The 22,742-nt window shown below is 39.9% G+C and overlaps 1 protein-coding gene across 10 annotated transcripts in view; it reads left to right on the forward strand.

Annotated features, from left to right (window-relative positions):
* Positions 1–22,742, forward strand: part of ADAMTS6 (ADAM metallopeptidase with thrombospondin type 1 motif 6) — a 272,555-nt gene that overhangs the window by 193,633 nt on the left and 56,180 nt on the right. For all 10 annotated transcript variants that reach the window (XR_009247499.1, XR_009247497.1, XR_009247500.1 and 7 more), the window contains 4 exons: positions 9,990–10,123; positions 11,675–11,798; positions 12,264–12,344; positions 22,246–22,409. Coding sequence is in view for 7 of the 10 variants with exons in the window: in XM_058679970.1 (XP_058535953.1) it covers positions 9,990–10,123; positions 11,675–11,798; positions 12,264–12,344; positions 22,246–22,409 (503 nt within the window). In the remaining 3 variants the exon portion in view is untranslated. The remainder of the gene's footprint in view (positions 1–9,989; positions 10,124–11,674; positions 11,799–12,263; positions 12,345–22,245; positions 22,410–22,742) is intronic.

Raw genomic sequence — 22,742 nt, forward strand, 5'->3', positions numbered from 1 at the left:
AGAAGCCCCACCTGGTTTCCCGCCCACCCCAAGTCCCGGATGTGGGGCATGCTCTGAGATATGTGCTCAAGTGGAGTTAATAGTTCTCCAGTTATGAGTCACTGCCAGTTTCGCTCGATGAGGTGGTCCACTGATTGATATGGTCCATCATGAAGTCTCCATTTGTCCCATATTTCGCTGCCAACATGTAGCTGAGATGAATGATTGTCCTATTCTGTCTTCTGTCTTTTCTTGGTTAGAGTTCTGAGTCCAGCAGTTCAAGTGGGGAGATCTCCAAAGATACTTTGAGGTATTCCCAGATTAGTTTCTTGTGTGTTCTAGCAAGCACAGGGCCCGGCACAGTTTGCCTTCTTGTAACAGTTTTTTGTTTGTTTGTTTTGTTTTGTTTTGTTTACTGAACATCCCTTTTGTTTGGAATAAATGTAGTCACTCCGACTTTGTTTTGGTTACCATTTGCATGGAATATCTTTTTTCATCTTTTCCCTTTCAGTGGATGTTTGTCCTTAAATCTGAAGTAGCCTTTATATAGTTATTCTTTTTTATTCTTTCAGCCACTTTGTATTTTTTTATTGCAAGATTTGAATATTTCCATTTCTTCAGGGATTTTTTTTTCCCCCTGCTACTTTCAGATACCCAATTTCTTTTATTCTTCTCTTCTAGTGTGTCTTTGTGAAGGGGTTTGCTGTGATGGTGTGCTTTGGTTCTACAGTCTTTTCCTCTTCTGTGTATGTACGAGAGGTTTCTACATTGTGTTTCTCATGAGGCTGACATAAAACATCTGTAGCAGTTTGTTTTAAGCTGAGAATAACGTATCTTTGATAACATACAAACATTTTGCCCTTTTACCCGCCCTCATTTTATGTTTTGTGAGGACACAATTAATGACTTTTTCGATTATATATTCATTACCATGTTATTATGAGAATTACATCTATTTTAAATACATTTACCTTTTATTCTTTAGAGTATTCCGGTTTCAGCTATACACTTACATTTGCCAGGGAGTTTCATTCTTTCCTACGTCTTCCTGTCACTAATTAGCACCCTTTTGTTTCAGCTTGAAGAACTTACTTTAGCATTTCTTGTATGGCAGGTGTAGTGGTGATGAACTCCATCAGCTTTTGTTTGCCAGGTAAAGTGCTCTTGCTTGGCAGATTTTTCCTTTCTGCTTTTTAACAAGTCATCTTATTCTTTCCTGGTCTGCAAGGTTTCTGCTGAGAAATCTGTGGCTAGACCTGTGCAGTTCCCTTAAAGGTGATGGATTATTTTTTCTCTCTTGCTGTTGTCAAAATTCTCTTTGCTTTTTATATTGGGCAATTTTATTATAATACATCTTTGTGAACTCTTCTTTTTGTTTGTTATTTTTATTTTTCATGGTGTTTACTTAATTGATCAGGGTGGGGAGACCATTGTTTCCAATTTTCTTTTTCTTTCCCCTGTATCTAGGGGAAGGGAGAAAACAGGAAGAGAAGCTGCACTCAGCCTCCCAACCACCCAGCACCCGGGGGGTGTAGAATGACCAGCTGATACCAACCCATGGTCCCTGATGTGGGCCATTGGCTGACATAGACAACCTGATTGTCTCCATTCTCCCAGATAGTTGCTGTCCATGCGTGGCTGGGTTAGTTGTCCAATTTGTTCTGCCCTCCTTCCTCTGCTGTGGTAGTGGATGTCATCTGCAGGCCCAAATGGACTGCCATATCCTCCATGTGCATCTGGGAATGCCATCCACAGCTCCATCTAAGCCGATGAGGAGGACCAGCTCTGACACATGCACTTCATGATCAGTCCATAGATCCCACGATTTCCCCCTGCTTGGAGTTCAGAGTCCAGTGGTTCAGTTTGGAGGATTCTCAAAGAGACCTCATCTGAGGTGATTCCAGATGTGACTCTTATGTGTGCTTGCCAGTACAGGATCTGGCTTAGTCCATCACCCACATCAAACCTATGCATAAACTGGTAATCACAATTTCTGGTCAGTTCTGTCTTCAGCCCCATGTTTTAGGTAAACCAATGGATGCTGCAGCCCAGACCAACCCAGCCAATTACACAGTTGACCCTCATACACCAATGGGAACTGCAAGCTAGTTGGAATGACCCTCAACAACCCTCCTTAGGCCTGCACCCAGCCCTGGTTCCTGTTCTTGCCAGTATATGCAGCAGACTGGTCCAGTCTGTCCCACATCCCATTCAGCTCTCATACACATCAATGGGTTTTGCAGCCCAGTTCAACCAAACCAGCCCCACTATCCAGCCCATACTCATGTCCACGGGTGCCATTGCCTGTCTAGCCATGCCCTTCCCTAGCCCTGGTTCTTATACTCACCAGTGGGAGTTGCAGCCCATCAGAGATTGGACCACAGTTTCCCTACTGGGCCCGCTCCCAGATATTGCACTCTCCATGTAGTTGTGCATCTAGCTTGACAGGATTTGCCCGCAATCCCAGCACTTTCCAGCTGATGCTGCTGCAAAGCCATACCAGCCTACACTCATTCTGGCTGATGTATGCACCAGTGGGTAAAGTTGGTTGGCCCAGCCTGGCTCTCCCCCAACCCCATTCATATAAGGCCTACAGCTGTTATAGCCCTGCCTGGCCTGGTTTGCCCCCCTTGCAGCACTCACAATTGCCAGTTGGAGCAGTGGCCCACCAGGGGAGACCCCCATTCTGCCCCCCAGTAAGCTCAATCCCCCGCCCCAGGTCTCATGCATACTGGTGGGTGCAGTGGCCCAGTCTATCATGGCCCGCCTCACCTAGGCATTTGCTGGCAGGTGCTGTATCCTGGCTTGACCGGGTCTGCGTTCGATTCCAGTTTCTGTCAGTGGGTGCTGCAGCCCAGCCTAGCCCAGCCAAGTCTCCAGTCCCGGCCTAACATGAACTGGCTGGTGCTGCAACCCAAACTGGCCTGTCCTGTACCCCACCTTGGTTCTCACATCTAGCAATTGGATGTTACAAACTGACCCAGCCTAGCTCACCCCCAGACCTGACTCACAAGTATGCCAGCGGTTACTGTAACCTGGCCTGGTCTGGATTATCCTAGTCTTGCTTCTTGCACTCACCTGCGGGGACTTTTTCCTAACAAAGAAGTTCTCCAGGCTCCTCTATCAAGTCTCTTCCCAGTGGCAGATCTTGTGCACATTGGTGGGTTCTTGGCCCAGGTTGACTTAGTCCCCCTCCAGTCCTGGCAGGGACAGTAGGCTTGCCCAACCATCCCACACACATTCTGGTTCTTACTGTTGGGTGTTACAGCCCAGCCACACCTGGTCCATGATGCCCAGACACAGCTCTGTGAACTCTTCTTTGATGTGAATTTTTTGTGTGTGTCTATTCTTTTTATTTTTTTGTGTGTTTTACATTTTATTAATATTATTATTATCATTTTATGATACAGTTCCATAGGCTCCTGGTATTTCCCTTATCCCAGCTCCAATTTCCCCCCAAAACCTAGTTCCTCTATATCATTACTAAAATATAGTTCTTCACACAGTCATATGTCCATCATTGCGGGCATGGACAATGGCAGAGTCCAGCATCCTATTGTCAAGATATAGTAAACAATTTCATTGTAAGTCCATCTTTGTCTGGAAGTAGAAATGCATACTACATTGTATCCTCACATCTGGATATGTTAGTCTCCATTTCACAGCTACTGTACATCCTCTTAAATGAAAATTCATAATACAAAATCAACAATAGAAAGAAAAATAGAAATTTACAATGCTATGACCCAATACACAGCTACTATACATCCCCTTAAATGAAAGGCCACAAAACTAAATATCAGGAAGAAAAAAGAAATTAACAACACCATGAAGTTAAACAACATGCTACTAAATGACTAACATGTAGCTGAAGACATGAAAATCAAGAACCTTCTTGCAGAAAATGATGCTACTGTATGATCTATGAGTCATTGATGAATTTAATCAGAAGAAAGTGTTTTGAAGAGGTGAAACTAACAGAAAACATCAAAACCCATGCAATATAGATTCCGCTGATTTTTGTTGGTGAAATGTGTCTCTTCTAGGCAACAAATAGATGGGTTTTGTTTTTTAATCCAGTCTACTAATCCATGACGCTTGATTAAACATAAGCCATTTACATTCAGGGTTAATATGTATGGGTGGTACTTTGGTCCTGTCATTTTAGGAATGGGTTGATCATTGGTTTAGTCTTCTGTTGTCATTTTACTGGGATGTTCTTCACATTTGCCTTTGGTTTTGTTTGGTGCTATTGCTCTTCTCTGTGAAGAGAACATCTTGAAGTATCATTTGCAAGGCAGGTTTGGAAAAGACAAATTCTTTTTTGTTGTTGTTGTTAAAGATTTATTCATTTTTATTACAAAGTCAGATACACAGAGAGGAGGAGAGGCAGATCTTCTGTCCGATGATTCACTCCCCAAGTGAGCGCAATCGCTGTGCTGTGCCGATCTAGAGCCAGGAGCCAGGAACCTCTTCCAGGTCTCTCACACGGGTACAGGATCCCAAAGCATTGGGCTTTCTTCAGCTGCTTTCCCAGGCCACAAGCAGGGAGCTGGATGGGAAGTGGAGCTGCCGGGATTAGAACCGGCAGCCATATGGGATCCCAGTACTTTCAAGGCAAGGACTTTAGCCACTAGGCCATGCCGTCAGGCCCGGAAGAGACAAATTCTTTTAACTTTTCTTTACTGTGGAAGAATTTTATTTCATTTTCAAAGACAAAAGAAAGCTTTGCTGAATATGTTATCCTAGGCCGACAATTTTTTCTTTTAGAAGCTGAACTATGTCACTCCATTCTCTTTTTGCCTGTAGAGTTTCCTGTGAGAGATCTCCTGTGAGTTTAATTGGCATTTCTTTATATGTCAATTGATTTTTTTTTTCACATGCACCTTTAAGGATCTTTTCCTTACGTTTGATTGAAGAGAGCTTGATGATCATGTGTCTCGGTGAAGATCACTTTTGATCAGGCCTGTTGAGAGTTCTGTGCCCCTCCTGGATCTTGTTTCCCAATTCTCTCTCTAGATTAGGGAAATTTTCCTTTATTATTTCATTAAATATATTTGTAAAACCAGTTTATCTTTCTACCTTCTGGGACTCCCATAACTCTTATATTAGCCTCTTAATAGTGTCTTTCAATTCTTGAATACTTTTTTTGGCCTGATCCTGCTCTGCTTCCTGCTTTTTGTTTGCTTCCCCCTGATGACAGGAAATGTCTTCCAATTCTGAGATTCTTTCTTCAGCTTGCTTCATTCTATTTTGGAGACTCTCCACTGTACTTTTAATTTGCTCTATTGTGTTCTTAATTTCTGATATATCAGCCTTGATTTGCCTGATTGCTGCTATTGCTTGTGTAAAATGCTCCTTAAATTCTTTGAACTCTTGTATGTGCTTCTCATTGTTGATCAGAAGATTTAAAATGAGTTTCCTGAATTCTGTGTCTCCCATTTTCTCGATGTCTTCCTCAGTGAACTCTGAGGTTGGCATAGAATTTCGCTCCTTTGCAGAGGAGTTTTCAGTAATATTCATCGTGCCTTTGTCTCTTCTTTTGGTCCTGGTCATTGTACTTCTGGTTAGCAGAGTCTTCCCCTTGGGGCAGGGTTCTAAGCTATGTCACCCACAGGTCTACAATTTGATTTTACTTATTGCAGTTGGTACACAACACTTTGCTTGCAGCCAATTGTGCCACTCCCTCCAGCGAGTTTCAGGTCAGGATTCTTATGTCAGATTTCCACCAAGAACTGTGTAGTCCCAACTCCTGGCTCACCAATCTCCATCTCCTGTGATACTGTGCTGAGGTTGCACCATTGTCTGTAGCTTTCTCCACTTCCGGTTGGAGCAGGTCCTGGGATTAGAGAGACACCAGGTGTCCTATATAGATGGGTAGTTGGTGGCACTGATCTTGCCAGAAACTGTTGGACGTTAGGTCTGGGTGCCACATGGACCTATTTTGACCTGTACGATGCCACAGTCGGTATTATTTTCCTGTGCAATCCACGGAACTCAGTGAGTTCTCGTGAGCTCAGCACATGCACAGTTCACTGTTGTCCCCTGCAGTCCTAAAGCTTTTGCCACAGTGTACAAGATGGCACCTGATGTACCACTACTAGAGTTCTTGATCTGCTGGCCGTCAGGTCTGAGGGCTACCCAGACCTGTCTTGGGTGGAACCTGTAGAATGCCACGTTGCTGTAGTTCACCGAGACAGAAATGAGTTCACTCCCAGCTCAGTTTATGCTCAGTCCTTTCCCTTGCCTTTTCCTCCTTACGCAAAATGTTGCCCAATTCAGCTCTCGGAGGCTGACTGGGCTGTGAAATCCACCCTGTTCTCACACTGCCCATCTGGGATCTGCTGCTCTGTCTCTGCTCCTGGTCAAATCAAACGGACCAGCAGGACGGACAGTTCTTGGCCTGGGTTCACCTCCCAAGCTCCCAGTGAAAGTCCCTTCCCACCTGGTTGTTGCTGGAGTTCCAGCGGCTGGTGGAGTTCAGATTGCTGTTAGCTGAATGCCGCTGGAGTATCAGTCACTGCAACACCATACCATTGTGTTCGCTGCTTTCCTGTGTCTGTCAGTCTCCAGGTACCCCTCTGCTGTTGTTCTGTCCTCTCCTATTTCCTGGAATGTGTCCTCTCTGCTTCATCCTGATTAAATGTTTCTCTGTCCCTTTAAACATGTGCTTATGCTATTCTGGCATCTTGATTCTCCCCCTTTGATGTGAATCTTAAGAGACTTTGCTCAAAGCTCATGTACTTGGATATCTGTATCTGTCTCCAGATTTGAAGTGTTCAGCCATCCCTTCTTTTCAGTAAAGTTTCTTCTTCTTTGTCTTGTCCCTCTGGAATTCCCAAAATACAAAAGTCACAACTTTGTTCATGGTGTTCTATAAATCCTGTAGATTTTATTCATTACTTTTTATTCTTTTTTTTTCTTTATATTTCTTGAGACCCAATATGCTCAAATGGATACCCTGTTATGTTTACAGTTGCTTCTGCTTGATTTGTTGATGCCTTCTATCGCACTCTTAATCTCATTTTGGTCTGTCAGCTCTGGAATTTTGGGTGGTTTTTTTTTCTTTTTTTTTTTGTTCATGTGTTATTTTTATAATTTCTTTGTATTGTGATCTTTTGTAGCTTCCTTAGCCTCCTTAAAACAGTTTTATTCCTTGTCAGGCTTTTTCTCTATCTCCATTTCTTTGGATTTGGTTATTCAATAGGAAGAATTCTTTAGTGATACCATGTTGTCATGATGTTTCTTGTTCCCTGAAATATGTTATCAAGACAGAATTACTCCCTCTAGTTTTTGCTCACTGATTTCTGGAGACAACCAGCCAATAGGGATTTGAGACTCTCAGGCCTTCTCTCTCGACGCAACTATTCCACAGTTCTAGTTCTTTTTGGGGGAGGAATTCTTGAGATTGTATGCCCTCCCTGGCAAAACCCGTCTTAAGTTGGGTGAATCTCCCTTCGTTTTCCCTGGGAGTGGGAGTGGTGTCTTAAAATGCTAAATTTATGTACCTTCTCCCAGTGTTCCAGAGCCAAGGCAACTGTCTGCATGAGGCACTTATACCAGCTATCCACGGATGAGCTCTCAGGCTGCATTCTTGGGGAGTGTTTAGGAGAAGAAAAACTGCACAAGGTTCTGCAGGGGATCATGGGCTCGTTTGTTGGGTGGGTCCATACCCAAAGCCTGCAAAATGTCTCATGGCTGATGTTCCTAATGTGATCCACAGAGCAATTAGTTAGCTTTGCAGCATTTCTTGTTTGGTCTCAGCCATTCAGCCAGGTTGATTACCTCAGCATTTGAGGTGGAGCATGAAAAGAAAATAGGCCCATTGAGCAGTGTCTGACACAGGTAAAGGGAGCTGGGTCTCATTCTTCTCTGACTTCCTCAGTGGGAAAAATCATGGGTTGAGGGGTCGGTCTGTCTGCTCACTGATGTAAGTTGCTTAGAGGAAAGTGAGATACAGATAAATAAACTGTCTCGAACACCTCTTCCTGCACCTTTTCTTGGAGCTTTGTCCCCTCTAAGGTGTGCTGGGATTTCACTGCTGGAATCCCAAAGTCTCACAAAGGTACTCTTGTCTGTGGGTAGTTTTCAAACTCAATACTTCTGTGAAGGTACAGTGGTATAAAGATCTTCTTCTACCATCTTGCTGATGTCACTCTTAGAACAAGTCATCAGAACAGGAAGAGCTGAACCTATATTTAGTAATAGACAAAGAAGAAATTAATTCCTAATTCTATCATACAGTGTAGTAATCTGAGGAATGCAACAAGTATATCTCCTGCTTATCAAACACTATATTACATAGTGAATGTAACATTAAAATTGGGTAAGCAAAAAACTCGGAGTCCCTTTTGAAGCTGTGTACATGAAATACTTCACTGGATCCTAAAGAATTGCCATAACAAAAAAGAAAACAACTGTGCGGAGTAATAAAGAAAGTAATTCCATCCCATTAAGATTTATGGAATTTTAGAGTAATTTTATTTGTAAGAATTTTATTAAAATATAGTTTGATTATTAATTCAGGAAGATATAATTATATTTGCAATGTTATTTCTGTTCTCAATACAGCACAAGTGTACCATTGACTTAAGCCTAAAACTAATGTTGTAACTTCTTTGGAAGCCCTATAGCCTATAAACAAGTACAATAGGAAAAAATATGGACTCAGGCCAGAGGTGGTAAGCTTCAGGGACCATATATATAGAAGGTATATATTAGTTTCCACTTTTAACGAGTTGACAGCACTTAATAAATTAATGGGTTTCCATTGGAAAGAAAAACTAGTTTTCATCTTTTGTTGAAAACCTTGTGTTGCATGTTGGGCCACCATCTTATTAAACAATACACGTGAGAGCAGGCATCTGTTATGGGATGTGCTTTGGCTGCCTCACTCCACCTGCTTTATTTTACCTTACCTTGTGGAAACCTGGTTTCCAAGAACTTCCCGGAGGACTGGGCCCATCCCTCATCAATCTGCTTTTGTGTTCTTCATTAGAAGAAGTCTTCTGAGGAGAGAGGGCGACACACCAAGGAGGGGGGAGAAGCAAGACGCTTTATACCAGAATTGTAACTCTGAACTACAGGGAATCTGTTAAAAGCTAACATTTTTAAAAAAAATTAAAATCTTCATTTTGAAATGAAATTTTGTCAGCATAATTTGAATACTACCAGTGTGTATCTCCAACCTCAGGGAATCAATGTTCACAAGAAAGGCTTTTAAGTTAGAATTTCAGTAGGTAATACATGTTTATGAATAGTGGCTTTTTCTTGATTTTTGCTTGTTTTCAATACTACACCCATAGTCATCTGCTTTTCTGCATTCCTGTCGTGTGTGCCCATCTTCATTCAGTCTTGAAAAAATGCAAGCATTAACGGCTAATGAAAGTGGCCAAATGCAATTACTTACAAAGTAAAAATAAAGTGTTTTATTGTTTAAGTCTATAGTTCATAATTATGTTTTTTATTAATCTCATAGGAATAATGCAGACTTGATGTAATTTATTTTATCTTTGATTTGCTAATATCTTAAGAATTTATCTTCATGCTAGAACCAACTTCATGGTATATTTAAGACATATACAGATTCAGTTTAATTTTACAACTGCTGTATTTCTGCCTTATATGGCAAATTTTTTCAAACCACTTCAGTAATATACAGCAGAAATTTCTATTTGCTATGCATTGTATTGTTTCACATCTTCTCAAACTTTATTTCCTCAGTTAATTTCTCAAAGCAGTTTTTAAATCTATTTTTAAAAACAGTCACATTCACTGTTACTGCTAAGCTATACTTTAAGCATAGAAAGAAAATATCTGACAATTATGAACTTTTTAATTACGTAAACAATGAACCTAGGCAAGAAAAAGGAAAGTGAACAAATCTGTATATTTGGGTGTGTAGTCAGGGAATGACTATTATATGTATTATAAAGTTTCTACAAATAGTATTGGCTATTGTTCATTAGGAGAAACATTTCATTTCCTTCCCTCCTACTGTATTTGTCCAGGTGGTGTAAAACCTTGTGCCCTAAACTGCTTGGCTGAAGGTTATAACTTCTACACTGAGCGTGCCCCAGCGGTGATTGATGGGACCCAGTGCAGTGCAGACTCCCTGGATATCTGTATCAATGGAGAATGCAAGGTTCTATATTTTATTGCTCTTTGTTGAGATTCTTGAGACTTTTGCCTTCTTTTTAAAAATAATACCTCTTGATTAATACCGTGTTCAATTATTTTCAAAGAACCACATTTTAGAGAAAGCTAATGTCCAGCTTAGAATGCGAATGTGTGTACCTAAAGTTAGAGTGACCCGTTCTTACTCAAGCACCCAGGGAGTGTATGACCTAGTGCTGCTGGCAGTGATTGCCAAAGGTATGGAAATATTTTTAGGTTTTATATTTCCAGTATTTTGGTGTGCTTACAAACATTATGGTAGGAAACAAGAGGGAACAGCGATTCAACTGTTCATATGGCGGCCATATGTTTTCATTGGAAGATTGACACATTTCATAGCATAATTCTTCCCAAAGTGTGAAGCAACTATGTCCCTCCTATTTTATCTCATTTGAAGCATCTGTGGTGGTTTTCATTATAGAATTAGTTTTTATCTTATTAATGCATTTGCCTTAGGGAATTGGGCTGCTTGGGAATTGTAGTAGCGTATCTATACTGTTTTCCTAGAATTGTATATGAGCCTTATCTAATAAGAAAAGCTACAAAAATTACTCTTTTCACAAGTGTTTTTGCTTTGTTTTACTTTAAAGAGAAGCACAAGATACAGTGATAAAACTTGGGAGATAAAAGCACCTTTTTACTTAGTCTCATAATTTCTTGGAAAAGTTTCTGACACTCTGGGTACTTGCCTCCATACGTATCCAAAGATACAGTTTGTGTGGATATTTGTGTGGGAGTTGGGAGAGGAGCTTTGTGTCCTTTTTTAAAAGTAACATTACTTTTGTGACACCGTGCAAGGTTTTTTTCAGATAACAAAGATCCAGGTATTTCATAGCCTTTACTCAAATATTAAATGCTTATAGTGTCAATGACTGAAGGTCAATTGTACAAACTCAAGTACCAAGTATGTACCTACTGTATGTCAAAAGTCCTGATTTTATGAATACAAAACAGAATAGTGAATCTTAGCTTCCTAAATTGTTTGCTTACAACACTGTTTCATTTACGACAATTGTATTCAGTCAGTGGAAACAGATTTTAAAGCATTCACGCAGGTGAGGATTCCAAAATCAATTTCCAGCGCCGACAGTGTCCGAAAAGAACCAGTGGTTTAGAAGTGGCAGGCCACGATTCTCAGCACTCTTCCTTCATAACTCTATGGGACTAATATGCCATTTTTGTTAGTCCTTGAAATTTTTATGCATGCCTCCATTGAGGGGCTATGTAAGAATCTAACTAATTGTAATTATTCAGTGATCACGGAACATGGTATCTAATAGTGAAGACAAGGTCTCAGATAGAAACGTAGGCCTCCATCCTAGGAAACAGGATTCCCCCACACACACTTAATCTTGAAGGTTGAGAAATTATTAGTTGTTGCAGGGTGGAAGTCATATTTTTTTTATTTTGATTTCCTTTATTGGAAAAATGAGTAAATAAATACGTTACCTGTGTCTGGTTAGGTATGGTTCCAAGAATTTCTCTTTTTGACACACTGAATATTCTTCTCTGTTTTCAGCATGTAGGTTGTGATAATATTTTGGGATCTGATGCTAGGGAAGATAGATGTCGAGTCTGTGGAGGGGATGGAAGCACTTGTGATGCCATTGAAGGGTTCTTCAATGATTCGTTGCCCAGAGGAGGTGAGTGTGTAGAGAGAACTCTTCCTCACACCTCTGGTGGACCTGGAATAGCCAAAAGCACTTGATTTCCCCCTCACTCACTTATTTGAAAACATTTTCTTTACTGGGGCAGACAATGTTTTTTGTTTTTTCCAAAATTTTCTTCAGTTTTTAAAGTATCATGTGGCTTCGTGTAAGATGTTTTCAGAAAGTGTTTATATTCCCTCTCTACTTGACTTCATTTAGCCATGTTTCTTTAAGATGCAAAATCCCCGAGGATATCTTTGAGGTAATTTTAGGGAAGAAGATTATTAAATGCCTTTTCTCTAAAACGTACTCATTAATCCAAAGGAGACTTTGTCTGCATTTTGTAATTTATAAAGTACAAAGCCAAAGAAAGAACAGAACAAGCAGGCTGTCATCTCAGAATGGTTACCGGTTGTCCGGCAGAGGCTGCTGATTACTGGCTCATCTTCTGTGTTGTAGGGTACATGGAAGTGGTGCACATCCCAAGAGGCTCCGTTCACATTGAAGTCAGAGAAGTTGCCCTGTCCAAGAACTATATTGGTATGTTATTCTGACAGATGTTATATTATTATTATTTTGTTCTTCTTCATTTGTGTGTCAAAGGCAGAGACAGAGGTCTTCCAAATTCTGATTGTCTCCCTAACTGCTTGCTGCAGCTGGGACTGGGCCAAGCTGAAGTCACACGCCTGGAGTTCCTGGAAACCCAGGTGCTTTAGCAGCACCTGCTTCTACAAGGTGCTAGGTTGGTTTTGCAGTTGCGAGTTGCAAGTTACCTGCTATGGCAAACGCCTCTATTTTGCTAGATTCCAACAATTAATAAGGAAAATCAGTATAGTATCATGAAGGAAAAAAATACTGTTTTGAGGTGGAATACTTTTATGCTAAAATGAAAGCAGCTCCAAGTTTTATAGGACCACATGTAAAATGCGAAATGGAAAAATCACAGGTCACTCTTCACTTGGCTAATTATTTGAATTTTTTAAAGAAATTCTTTGAGTACAATTTATATATACAAGATACACACACTACAGCACTAATAATGACATGATCCACATGCAAGATGGGAAACATTTCTATGATTTCCAAACTATCTTCCATCCCTTTTCAGTCATATCTTCTCGGCCCAGTCAGTGATCTAATGCACATGTAACATCATGTGTATTATCTTTATTTATTTTGTATTTCCACATAATGAACATATATAGTATATTTGCCCTTATTTGGGTTTTTCCACATAGCATAGTGCTTCTGAAATTTGTCCATCGAGTTGATGGCTTCAGAAATTCATTTTTATTGCTAAATATTATACATACATAAATATACTATATTTATCTATTCTCTTGCTGATGGATAGTTGAATTATTTATTGTCCTTGTGAATAAAACTTCTTTGAATATTCATAAATAAGCTTTGTATAGACATTATTTTTATTCTGGATAACTTTGTAGGAATGTAATGGCTGAGTATATGATAGGAATATGTTTAATTTTATAAGAAATTATTAGAGTAAAGCCATTATACAAAAAATATAGATGTTTCTCCAAAAATGAAAAATGGAACTACCAAATGACATAGTAATCCTGCTTTTGGGTGTATATCCAAAAGAAACAAAATCACTATCTTGAAGAGACCTTTGTACCCTCACATTCTTTACAGTAGGAGTCAAAATACTCAAAATATGGAAACAACAGAATTGTCCACCAACAGGTGAATGGATGAAGGAATTATGAGAGTATATGTAACTGTATATACATATTTGACTATTTGTACATATAACACATATGCTGTATGTATGTACAGAGTGAGAGCAAGCAGTATTATTCAGTCTTAGAAAAGAAAGAACTTCTGTCATTTGAGACAACGTGAATGAACCTGGAGGATATTATGTTAAGTGAAATAAGCCAGACACAAAAAGATGATCCCACATGATCCCATTCAAATATGAAATTAAAAGAAAAAAAAAAGAACGCATCAAAATAGAATAGCAGCATAATTATCCCAGGGGTCTGAAGTTAGGAGTCAGATCCGGGATATGTTGGTCAAAGTGTACACACTTTCAAGTATAACTTTCTCCAGAATTAACTCTAGAGATTTGATATACTAGATCTGATAATAATGTATTACATACTTGAAATTTGCTAAGAGAGATCTTAGCCCACTTTTTGTTCCTCTGAGATACTCAAGAGGCACTTCTTGGGAAGGAAAATGTTTATTTGGTCTTACGGTGTCAAGATGGCAGGTCAGGGTCAGGTGGTCCCCTGCTCTGCCACCCGGGAAGCTTGTCTTGGCTGCTGCAGAGGAAAGACCGCTTGGTGAGCCAAAAGCAGAAGGAGCAGCTAGGCAGCGCTTGAACTCAAAAACTATCCCCGTCTCCAGGAATAGCCTCCCTCTCATGACAACCTGCAGTAACCCAAAAACCTTCTACTAGCCCTGTTTGTAAGAAAATCCATCAGCCATTAAGCCTGTTTAAACATCTGCATGAATTTTAGGGATGCAAGTTCTGTACCCACAACATTCTCACACATGCACAAAAGGTATGAGGTGATGAATATGTTAATATAATGTGATGAATATGTTGGTTATCTAGACTGTGATGATCAATGAAATCATAAAGTTGTACACTTTGAAATTTGTTATTTTGTCAGTTATATTTCCAATAAAACCACAAAAAGAAGTTACTAAGTAATTTTCAACACTTGCATTATCAGAATTTTTCTTTATTGGAAAGACAGATTTACAGAGAGAAGAGACAGAGAGGAAGATCTTCCATCTGCTGGTTCATTTCCCAAGTGGCAGCAAACAGTCTGGAGCTGAGTCCATCCAAAGCCAGAGTCCAGGAGCTTCTTCCAGGTCTCCCACATGAATGCAGGGTCCCAGTGCTTTGGGTCATCCTTGAATGCTTTCCCAGGCCCTAGGCAGGGAACTGGATGGGAAGTGGGGCCTCCGGGATTAGAACCAGCACCCTCATGGGATCTTGGTGCATACAAGATGAGAATTTAGCTAGTAGGCTACCGTACCAGGCCCTATCAGAACTTTTAATTTACTCTTGTGGATATCTTCTATTGTGAAGAATGTAAACATTTTTACTATTTTAAAATTATCTTTGTCTTTTTAAGTTATGAGAGACCTTTACATACTCTGGATACAACTCTTTGTCAAATATTTGTATCATGGATATTTTCTCCTAGTGTATCATTTACTTATGAATTTTTAAATTCCTCTTTTAATCCTGATGAAATTCAATTACTTAAAACATTTGTTATCATGTTATTGATCATAAATAATTATATATGTTCCTACTTTATCTCTGTCACAGCTTTATTATTTTTTAAACCTTTATTTATTTATTATTTAAAAAAAATTTTAATGGTTGCATGGCTGACTATGGTGGGAAGGATTGAGAGTTAGGAAAAAATGGGTGAAATCATTTTTTCCAAATTCTCTATTTCTTCTCATCTCTGAAGGAAGAGCAGAGTTAAACGGGGAAGCCACACACAGCCTTCCAAATGTCCCATTCCCAGGGATGGGGAAACGCCACCCGATATCAACCCAGGATCCCGATGTAGAGCATGTTGTGAGGGTTCTGACCAAGTGGTTTGACTAGTTCTGAAATGCTATCGATTTCACTGACTCAGTGGTGAGGCAACCCTCCCAACTGACTGACATAGTTGGCCTCAAGTTTCCATTCACCCAGATTTTTGCTGTCCTTGTTTGCTGGGGTAGTTGTCCAGTTTGCTCTGTTCTCCTTCCTCTGCTGTGGTACCAAATGGGCTGCCACATTCTCCGTGTGCATCAGCGTCTGTGTCCACTGCTCTGCCTTTTTCACTTGCAGGCAGGTCCAAGGACCAGGGCCAGGAGACCCAAGCCCCACCGGATTTCCCACCTTGGATCTCACGAACTTAGCACCCACCACTCAGGCGGGCCAATGGACCAGGACTAGGCAACCTGAGTCCCGCCAGATTTTCCACTGCTGGGCCGCATGAGCCCGGCACCCACCTCTCAGGGTGGGCAGAGAGAAAAAATCTCTGATCTACTGGTTCACTGCCCTGAAATGACCCCAATAGCCAGGGTTGACCCAGACTGAAGCTGGGAACCTGGTTCTGTATCTGACATAGACCCAACTGGCTGAGCTGCTACTGCTGCCTCCCAGTGTACACATTAACCAGAAGCCAGAACTTGGGATGCATGTGCCCCAAGCAGCATTTGACCTGCTGGGGCGACTGCCCGATTCGAGGCATTTTTGTATGGCTTGTGTTTTCGTGTCCTTAGGAATTTTTCCTTCTTAGAAAGAGTGCAAGAATTGTCTTCACTGTGTTTTTTTTAAGATCTTATTATTTTAGTGTTTATGTTTAAATAGGTGATACTAGATGAGTTACATTTCACATAAAGTTTCTTTTTTTTTTTTCCATGTGGATAGTCAATTATTCTAGCACTGCTTGGCTCATTTTTTCCTGTGAATAGTAATTCCCTTTCTGGAGACGTTTTAAGCTAAAACCAGGCTTTGCTCTGACTTCCCAGTGGATATGGAAGTCCAGAAGAGATAGTGATCACATTTGCTCTTTTTTTAAAGTTCATTTTGCTTTTTTAGACCCTTTACCTTTCCATTTACATCTTATTATCAATTTGTCAATTTCTGTAAAGGATTTATGAAATTTGTATGTCAATTTGTTGAGAACTGATATCTGAAATATTGAGTTTCACAATATGTGAAGTTTTAGTTTTCTTTAGATTTATTTCACTAACATTTCACTTTCAGTATGTAGGCGTTGAACCAGATGTTTTATTAAGTCTATCTTCTTGCTTTTTGATGCTTCTGTTATTGGTATTGATATTTTAATTTCAGTTTCAAATTTTATTAGATATTAATATATATGGTTACTTTTTATATAACCCTCAAGTCCTGAGATCTGATAAACCTCATTTATTAATTTGGACTTTGTATTTAGATTATCATATCTAAATACATAGTTTGACTTCTAATTACTTTTCTTTTTTTTAAGATTTGTTTTTCAATTGTAAAGGCAGATTTACACAGAGTAGAGCTAGAGATAGAAAGATTCTCCATCCACTGATTCACTCCCCACGTTACCGTAATGGCTGGAACTGAACTGATCTGAAGCCAGGAGCAAGGAGTTTCTTCTGGGTCTCCCACATAGGTACAGGGTCTTAAGGATTTGGGCCATCCTTCTCTGCTTTCCCAGGCCATGTGCAGGAAGCTGGAAGGAAAGGGAGCTGTCAGCACATATAGAATGCTACATTTGCAGGTGGAGGATTAGCCAGTTGAGCAATTGTGCAGGCTTTCCTTTTCGTGTTTTTTTCTTTCTTTCTTTCTTTCTTTCTTTCTTTCTTTCTTTCTTTCTTTCTTTCTTTCTTTCTTTCTTTCTTTCTTTCTTTCCTTCCTTCCTTCCTTCCTTCCTTCCTTCCTTCCTTTCTTTCTTTCTTTCTTTCTTTCTTTCTTTCTTTCTTTCTTCCTCTCTTTCTTTCTTCCTCTCTTTCTTTCTTCCTCTCTTTCTTTTTCTTTCTTTCGGGCAAACTATACAATGTCGGGCCCGGTGGCGTGGCCTAGAGGCTAAAGTCCGCGCCTTGAACGCCCCGGGATCCCATATGGCTGCCGGTTCTAATCCCGGCAGCTCCACTTCCCATCCAGCTCCCTGCTTGTGGCCTGGGAAAGCAGTTGAGGATGGCTCAATGCATTGGGACCCTGCACCCATGTGGGAGACCCGGAAAAGGTTCCTGGTTCCTGGCTTCGGATTGGCGCAGCACCGGCCATTGCGGCTCAGTTGGGGAGTGAATCATCGGATGGAAGATCTTCCTCTCTGTCTCTCCTCCTCTCTGTATATCTGGCTTTCCAATAAAAATGAGTAAATCTTTAAAAAAAAACCTATACAATGTCAAATAGATATGAGAAAACTAAATAACCTTTGTACTGACCTTAAGGGAAAAATATTTCCTTTTTTTAACCATTAAATATAATGTTTGCCACAAGGGTTTTTGTAGATGATCCCTTTCTGGTTGAGGATTTTCACTTCTATTTACAGTGTTCTGAGAGTTTTACTTATAAACAGATATTGGGCGGTTCTTTCAGATCTTTCTACATGTACATATGATTTTTTGTTTCTCCTTTTAATATATGCATTTTACTATGCATTGAATCTGAGTATTCCTGGGATTACAAACATCTTGTGATGATGTATCATCTTTATATGAAGTCACTTGATAAAGCTCGGAAGAATGAAATTAAACTATAAATTATTTAAATTGGTGCAAAATATGTTGAAACACATGCATAGCTGTTTTACAAAAAACAATTTTATGTGTTGTGTTTTGGTATTTATCCTCCCGGATCCCACCTTCCTCAACCTCTGTTAATCTCTAAGATAAATTCAGAAAGATTCTTTAAGTTTACACACATGATGAAGAGCTTGTAGCATTTATGTCTGCCTTATTTTACTTAACACAGTGTCCTCCAGTACTATGTAGTTTCTTGCAGATGTCAAAATTTCATTCTTTTTTCTTTTGACTCAGTAATATCTCATTGTGTTTGATTGCCGTATTTCATCTAATAGTTCATCCATTGGCCAATTAGGGTGATTGCGTGTGGTGCCTGTTGGGAATAGCGCTGCGATGGACAGGAGACCACTTATCCCTTTGATGTGCTGTTTCTGTGTTCTACAGGAATGTTGCAGAAGATGGGTATCTGGGTCATAGGGTAAATCCATTAAGGCTTTTTAAAATATATTTGTTAAAGATTTTATGTATTTTTATTGGAAAGCCAGATATACAGAGAGGAGGAGAGACAGAGAGGAATTATTTTCCATCTGCTGGTTCACTCCCCAAGTGACCACAATGACTGGAGCTGAGCTGATCCGAAGCCAGGAGCCAGGAACTTCTTCCAGGTCTCCCATGCGGGTACAGGATCCCAGGGCTTTGGACCATCCTCTACTGCTTTCCCAGGTCACAGGCAGAGTTGGATGGGAAGTGGGACCACCGGGATTAGAACTAGCACCCACATGGGATCCTGGCACATGTCAGGCGTGGACATTAGCCACTAGGCTACCACGCTGGGCCCTCCATTTTTAGCTTTTTGAGGAGTTGCTACACTGTTCTCTAAAAGAGCTCTACTAATCTTCACTTACACCAATTGTGTACAAGTATTCTCTTTTCTCAGCATTCATGGCAGCATCCATGATTTTCTGTCATTTTAAAAGATCTTTATTAGTACATGGGTAATGGATATATGTCATAGCTACAATTCTAGTAAGATAACACAGTTTCTTCCATTCCTCCTTCCCTCAAACCACCCTCCTTCTTTCCTTTTTTTTCTTCAAGTTTTACAATGACTTTTTTTGTGTCTATTTCATCTATACAGTTTTAAGAGCAAGTCTTTTTAAAAATGTATTTACTTACTTATTATTTATCTTCGATTTGCCTGTTCACTCCCCAGATGTCCACAATGGTCAGGGTGGGCCAGACTGAAGCCAGGAACCTGGAACATCTTCTAGTTCTCCCTGTGGGTGAAAAGGGCCCAAACATTTGCGTCGTATTCCAGTGTTTGCTCCCACGTTATTAGCAGGAGCTGGGTAGGAAGTGGAGCAGCTGGGGCATAAAGCAGAGGAGATGCTCGGATTGCAGGTGGTTGTGTTATTAGCTATGCCACAACATCAGCTCCTGTTTTCGGTCTTTCTGATAATAGCCTTCCTAGCTAGACTGAGTCCATCTCTCAAAGTATTTTTAATTTGCATTTTCTAATAGATAATGATATTGGGCATTTCCCCACATAGTTGCTGTCCACTTGTCTTTCTTCTTTTAATAAGATTCTATTTATATGCTCAGCATATTTCTTGCCTGGTTTCTTTGTAGGGCTTTGTTATTTGTTTGGTCATTTTATTTGAGAGTCAGAAAAACGGGAAAAAAAAAACAGTGAGAAAGATGTACAGAACTTAAAAAGAGAACAGCCAGCGCTGGGATGGGCCGAAGCCAGCCATTAACCTAATCCAGGTGTCACACATGGGTGCCAGGAACCCAGTTACATGAGTCAGCACTGTTTCTTCCCAGGGTCAGTGTTAGCAGGATGCTGGAGTCAGGAGTTGGAGATAGGATTCAGTCTCAGGCATGGAGATATGAGGTGTAGACATCTCAAACAATGTCTTAACTGCTAGACCATGTGTGTGCATGGATCTTGTTAATTGTTGTTGTTGAGTTACTTGGATTTTCTTATATATTTTTTATATTAATGCTTTGTCAGATGAATAACGTTCAGATATTTTCTCCCATTTTTTGGTTTTTCTCTTGAAGTATTCCCCTATGTTTTCTTCTAATAAATAATTTCATAGTGTGATGTTATGATGCAATAGCTCTGTAGAAAAAGGGTAGTGAAAGCTTAAATTGAAGTGCTTAAAGCTACTCAGAATTGTTTTTTTTTTTATTTTTACTATTTCACATCAAACAGGCCCAGATGTCTTTGTAAAACCTAAGTAATTCTAATATTGTTGATATTGAAAATCAGGCAGAATATGCCTGGAGGTGGGAGTTGTGCATATAAACTTTGAGGAAACTTTTTACAAGAAAGATTCAAGTCCAAATAGTCCTTAATATTATTTGACATGTTCTTGTCTCAAAAGGTTAATTAGGTTGTTTTGTTTGTTTTTGCAATTCAGTGACTCTTTACAACATATCTGAAGCAAGAGAAAATATGTTTCTCAGGCACATGGGGTTGCGGGAGAGGAAAATGGTATATAATATGAACCATAAGCAGTGGAGGTCTGTGTACACAGAGGCTGTCCACCATGGCACTTTGTGGTCCTTGTGCTGCTTGGTCTGATCTGATAGTTTTTGCAGGAAGTTAGAATACTAACAAAAAAATCAAAGTGACATATTTACCACCACCTTGCTTAGTTATAGGAGTTTTTATACAGTAGTGCTTTAAAAGACCCTTTTCTATAGTCATATCTTTAAACTTTGTAAAAAGATATTTTTCCTGTTGAGCTTTTAAAAGATTATTATGTACATCTTTGAATCTATTCATAATCATTACTGAGTTTCTTGTTGTGCCCCAATATTATAAGAGAAAAAGTTCTCTTACATTTTATCTTGCCATTCCATGATAAAAAAGAAAAAATATATATATTGAGCCCGGCGGCATGGTCTAGCGGCTGAAGACCTCACCCTGAACGCGCCGGGATCCCATATGAGCGCCAATTCTAATCCCGGCAGCTCCACTTCCTATCCAGTTTCCTGCTTGTGGCCTGGGAAAGCAGCCGAGAACGGCCCAAAGCTTTGGGATTCTGCACCCGTGTGGGAGACTTGGAAGAAGTTCCTGGCTCCTGGCTCCGGATCGGCACAGCACCGGCCGTTGCGCTCACTTGGGAAGTGAATCATCGGACAGAAGATCTTCCTCTCTCTCTCTGCTCCTCTCTCTATATATCCGACTTTGTAATAAAAATAAATAAATCTTTAAAAAATTACTTATCTTTATTTGAGAGGCAGATTTGCAGAGAGAGATAGAGAGATTTATGATTCTTTCTCCAAATAGTGCAACAGCTTGACATTCCATGACTTAATTATAGTTAGATTTAAATGTTCATCCATCTGGCATTTATTCTTTCTCTTTAAACAAAAAAAAAATTGAAGCAAAATTTGCATCCCTCAATGTTCAGTGCAGTTGAGAGACGGGCGTCTGGCTGCTGGCTGACTGTTCTGCTGTGGAGGGCCTGGTTTGGGTTCGCAGCTCTGACTTCTGATCCAGTGTCCTCTTCCTGAGGAGTGCTGGAGACAGGGCACTGGCTCAGGGAACTAGCTTCCTGCCATCCACATAGGCCACCTGGCTCCTGGCTTTCAGACCAATACAGGAGAGGGACAACTCTATCTTTCTGTCTCTCAAATAAATAAACAAATGCAATCTTAAAGGAAAAAAAAAAACAGCCAACAATTCTGTGGTATGTAGTACATTGCACCCACTAGGAAGTTTTCCCCCACTCTCTCCAGCCCTCGCCCTTGATGGCATCTGTCTCTTTCCTGTCTTGTGGATTTTTTTCCCTATTTTGCATCCTTCATACAAATGGAAGTATGTAATATGGGACCTAATTGTTTTTGAGATTCATCCTCCTGGGTGTGAAATATCTTTGCTTCATTCCTTTTTATGACTGAATAATATTGTTGGTTGATAGCATTCCATTATATAGTATCACAGGGGTTTCTTTTAATCCACTTACCCATTTATAGGCATTCCATTCTTTCATCCTTTTCTACCAATGATATTATAATACTTAAATATTGTCTGAACATTTGTATGAAAATTACCATTTTAATTTGTACTCGGGAAAACATACAAGAATCATAATATAAACTGGCTATCCATTGTATACGTTAGTAATTAATCAGTGATGATTTCATAATGGAGGTTTCACATTTTTAGGTGAACCGTGATTTTTTCCCCCCCTAGCTTTAAAATCTGAAGGGGATGATTATTACATTAATGGTGCCTGGACTATTGACTGGCCTAGGAAGTTTGATGTTGCTGGAACAGCCTTTCACTACAAGAGACCCACGGATGAGCCAGAATCTCTGGAAGCTCTGGGCCCGACCTCGGAAAATCTCATTGTTATGGTAAATGTGTCTTTGCCTCTTTATTTCCACTATTTGTAGTTTGGCTTTCTGAATTAAGAAGGGTCAGGTTTTATTATCAATGATTTTGCCAGTGGTGAAATTAAGCTAAAGAAAGGCAAAATGGTTTGCAGAATGATATAAAATTAGCACAAAGTTAAATCCATCGTGCTCTGTCTGAGTGTTCAATTTTTTCATCCAATGCTTTCTTGAATAATATTCTTATAATCACAGAAAACAGAAATGACTTCCAACTGGCCATGAAAATGGAAGGAGAAAATTTGATATAAATGCATGTGATATAAAGGTTATTTTAAATTTATTCTTAGGAGGTTA

Source organism: Ochotona princeps, chromosome 23 (assembly GCF_030435755.1).
Source record: "Ochotona princeps isolate mOchPri1 chromosome 23, mOchPri1.hap1, whole genome shotgun sequence".
Taxonomy (NCBI): domain Eukaryota; kingdom Metazoa; phylum Chordata; class Mammalia; order Lagomorpha; family Ochotonidae; genus Ochotona; species Ochotona princeps.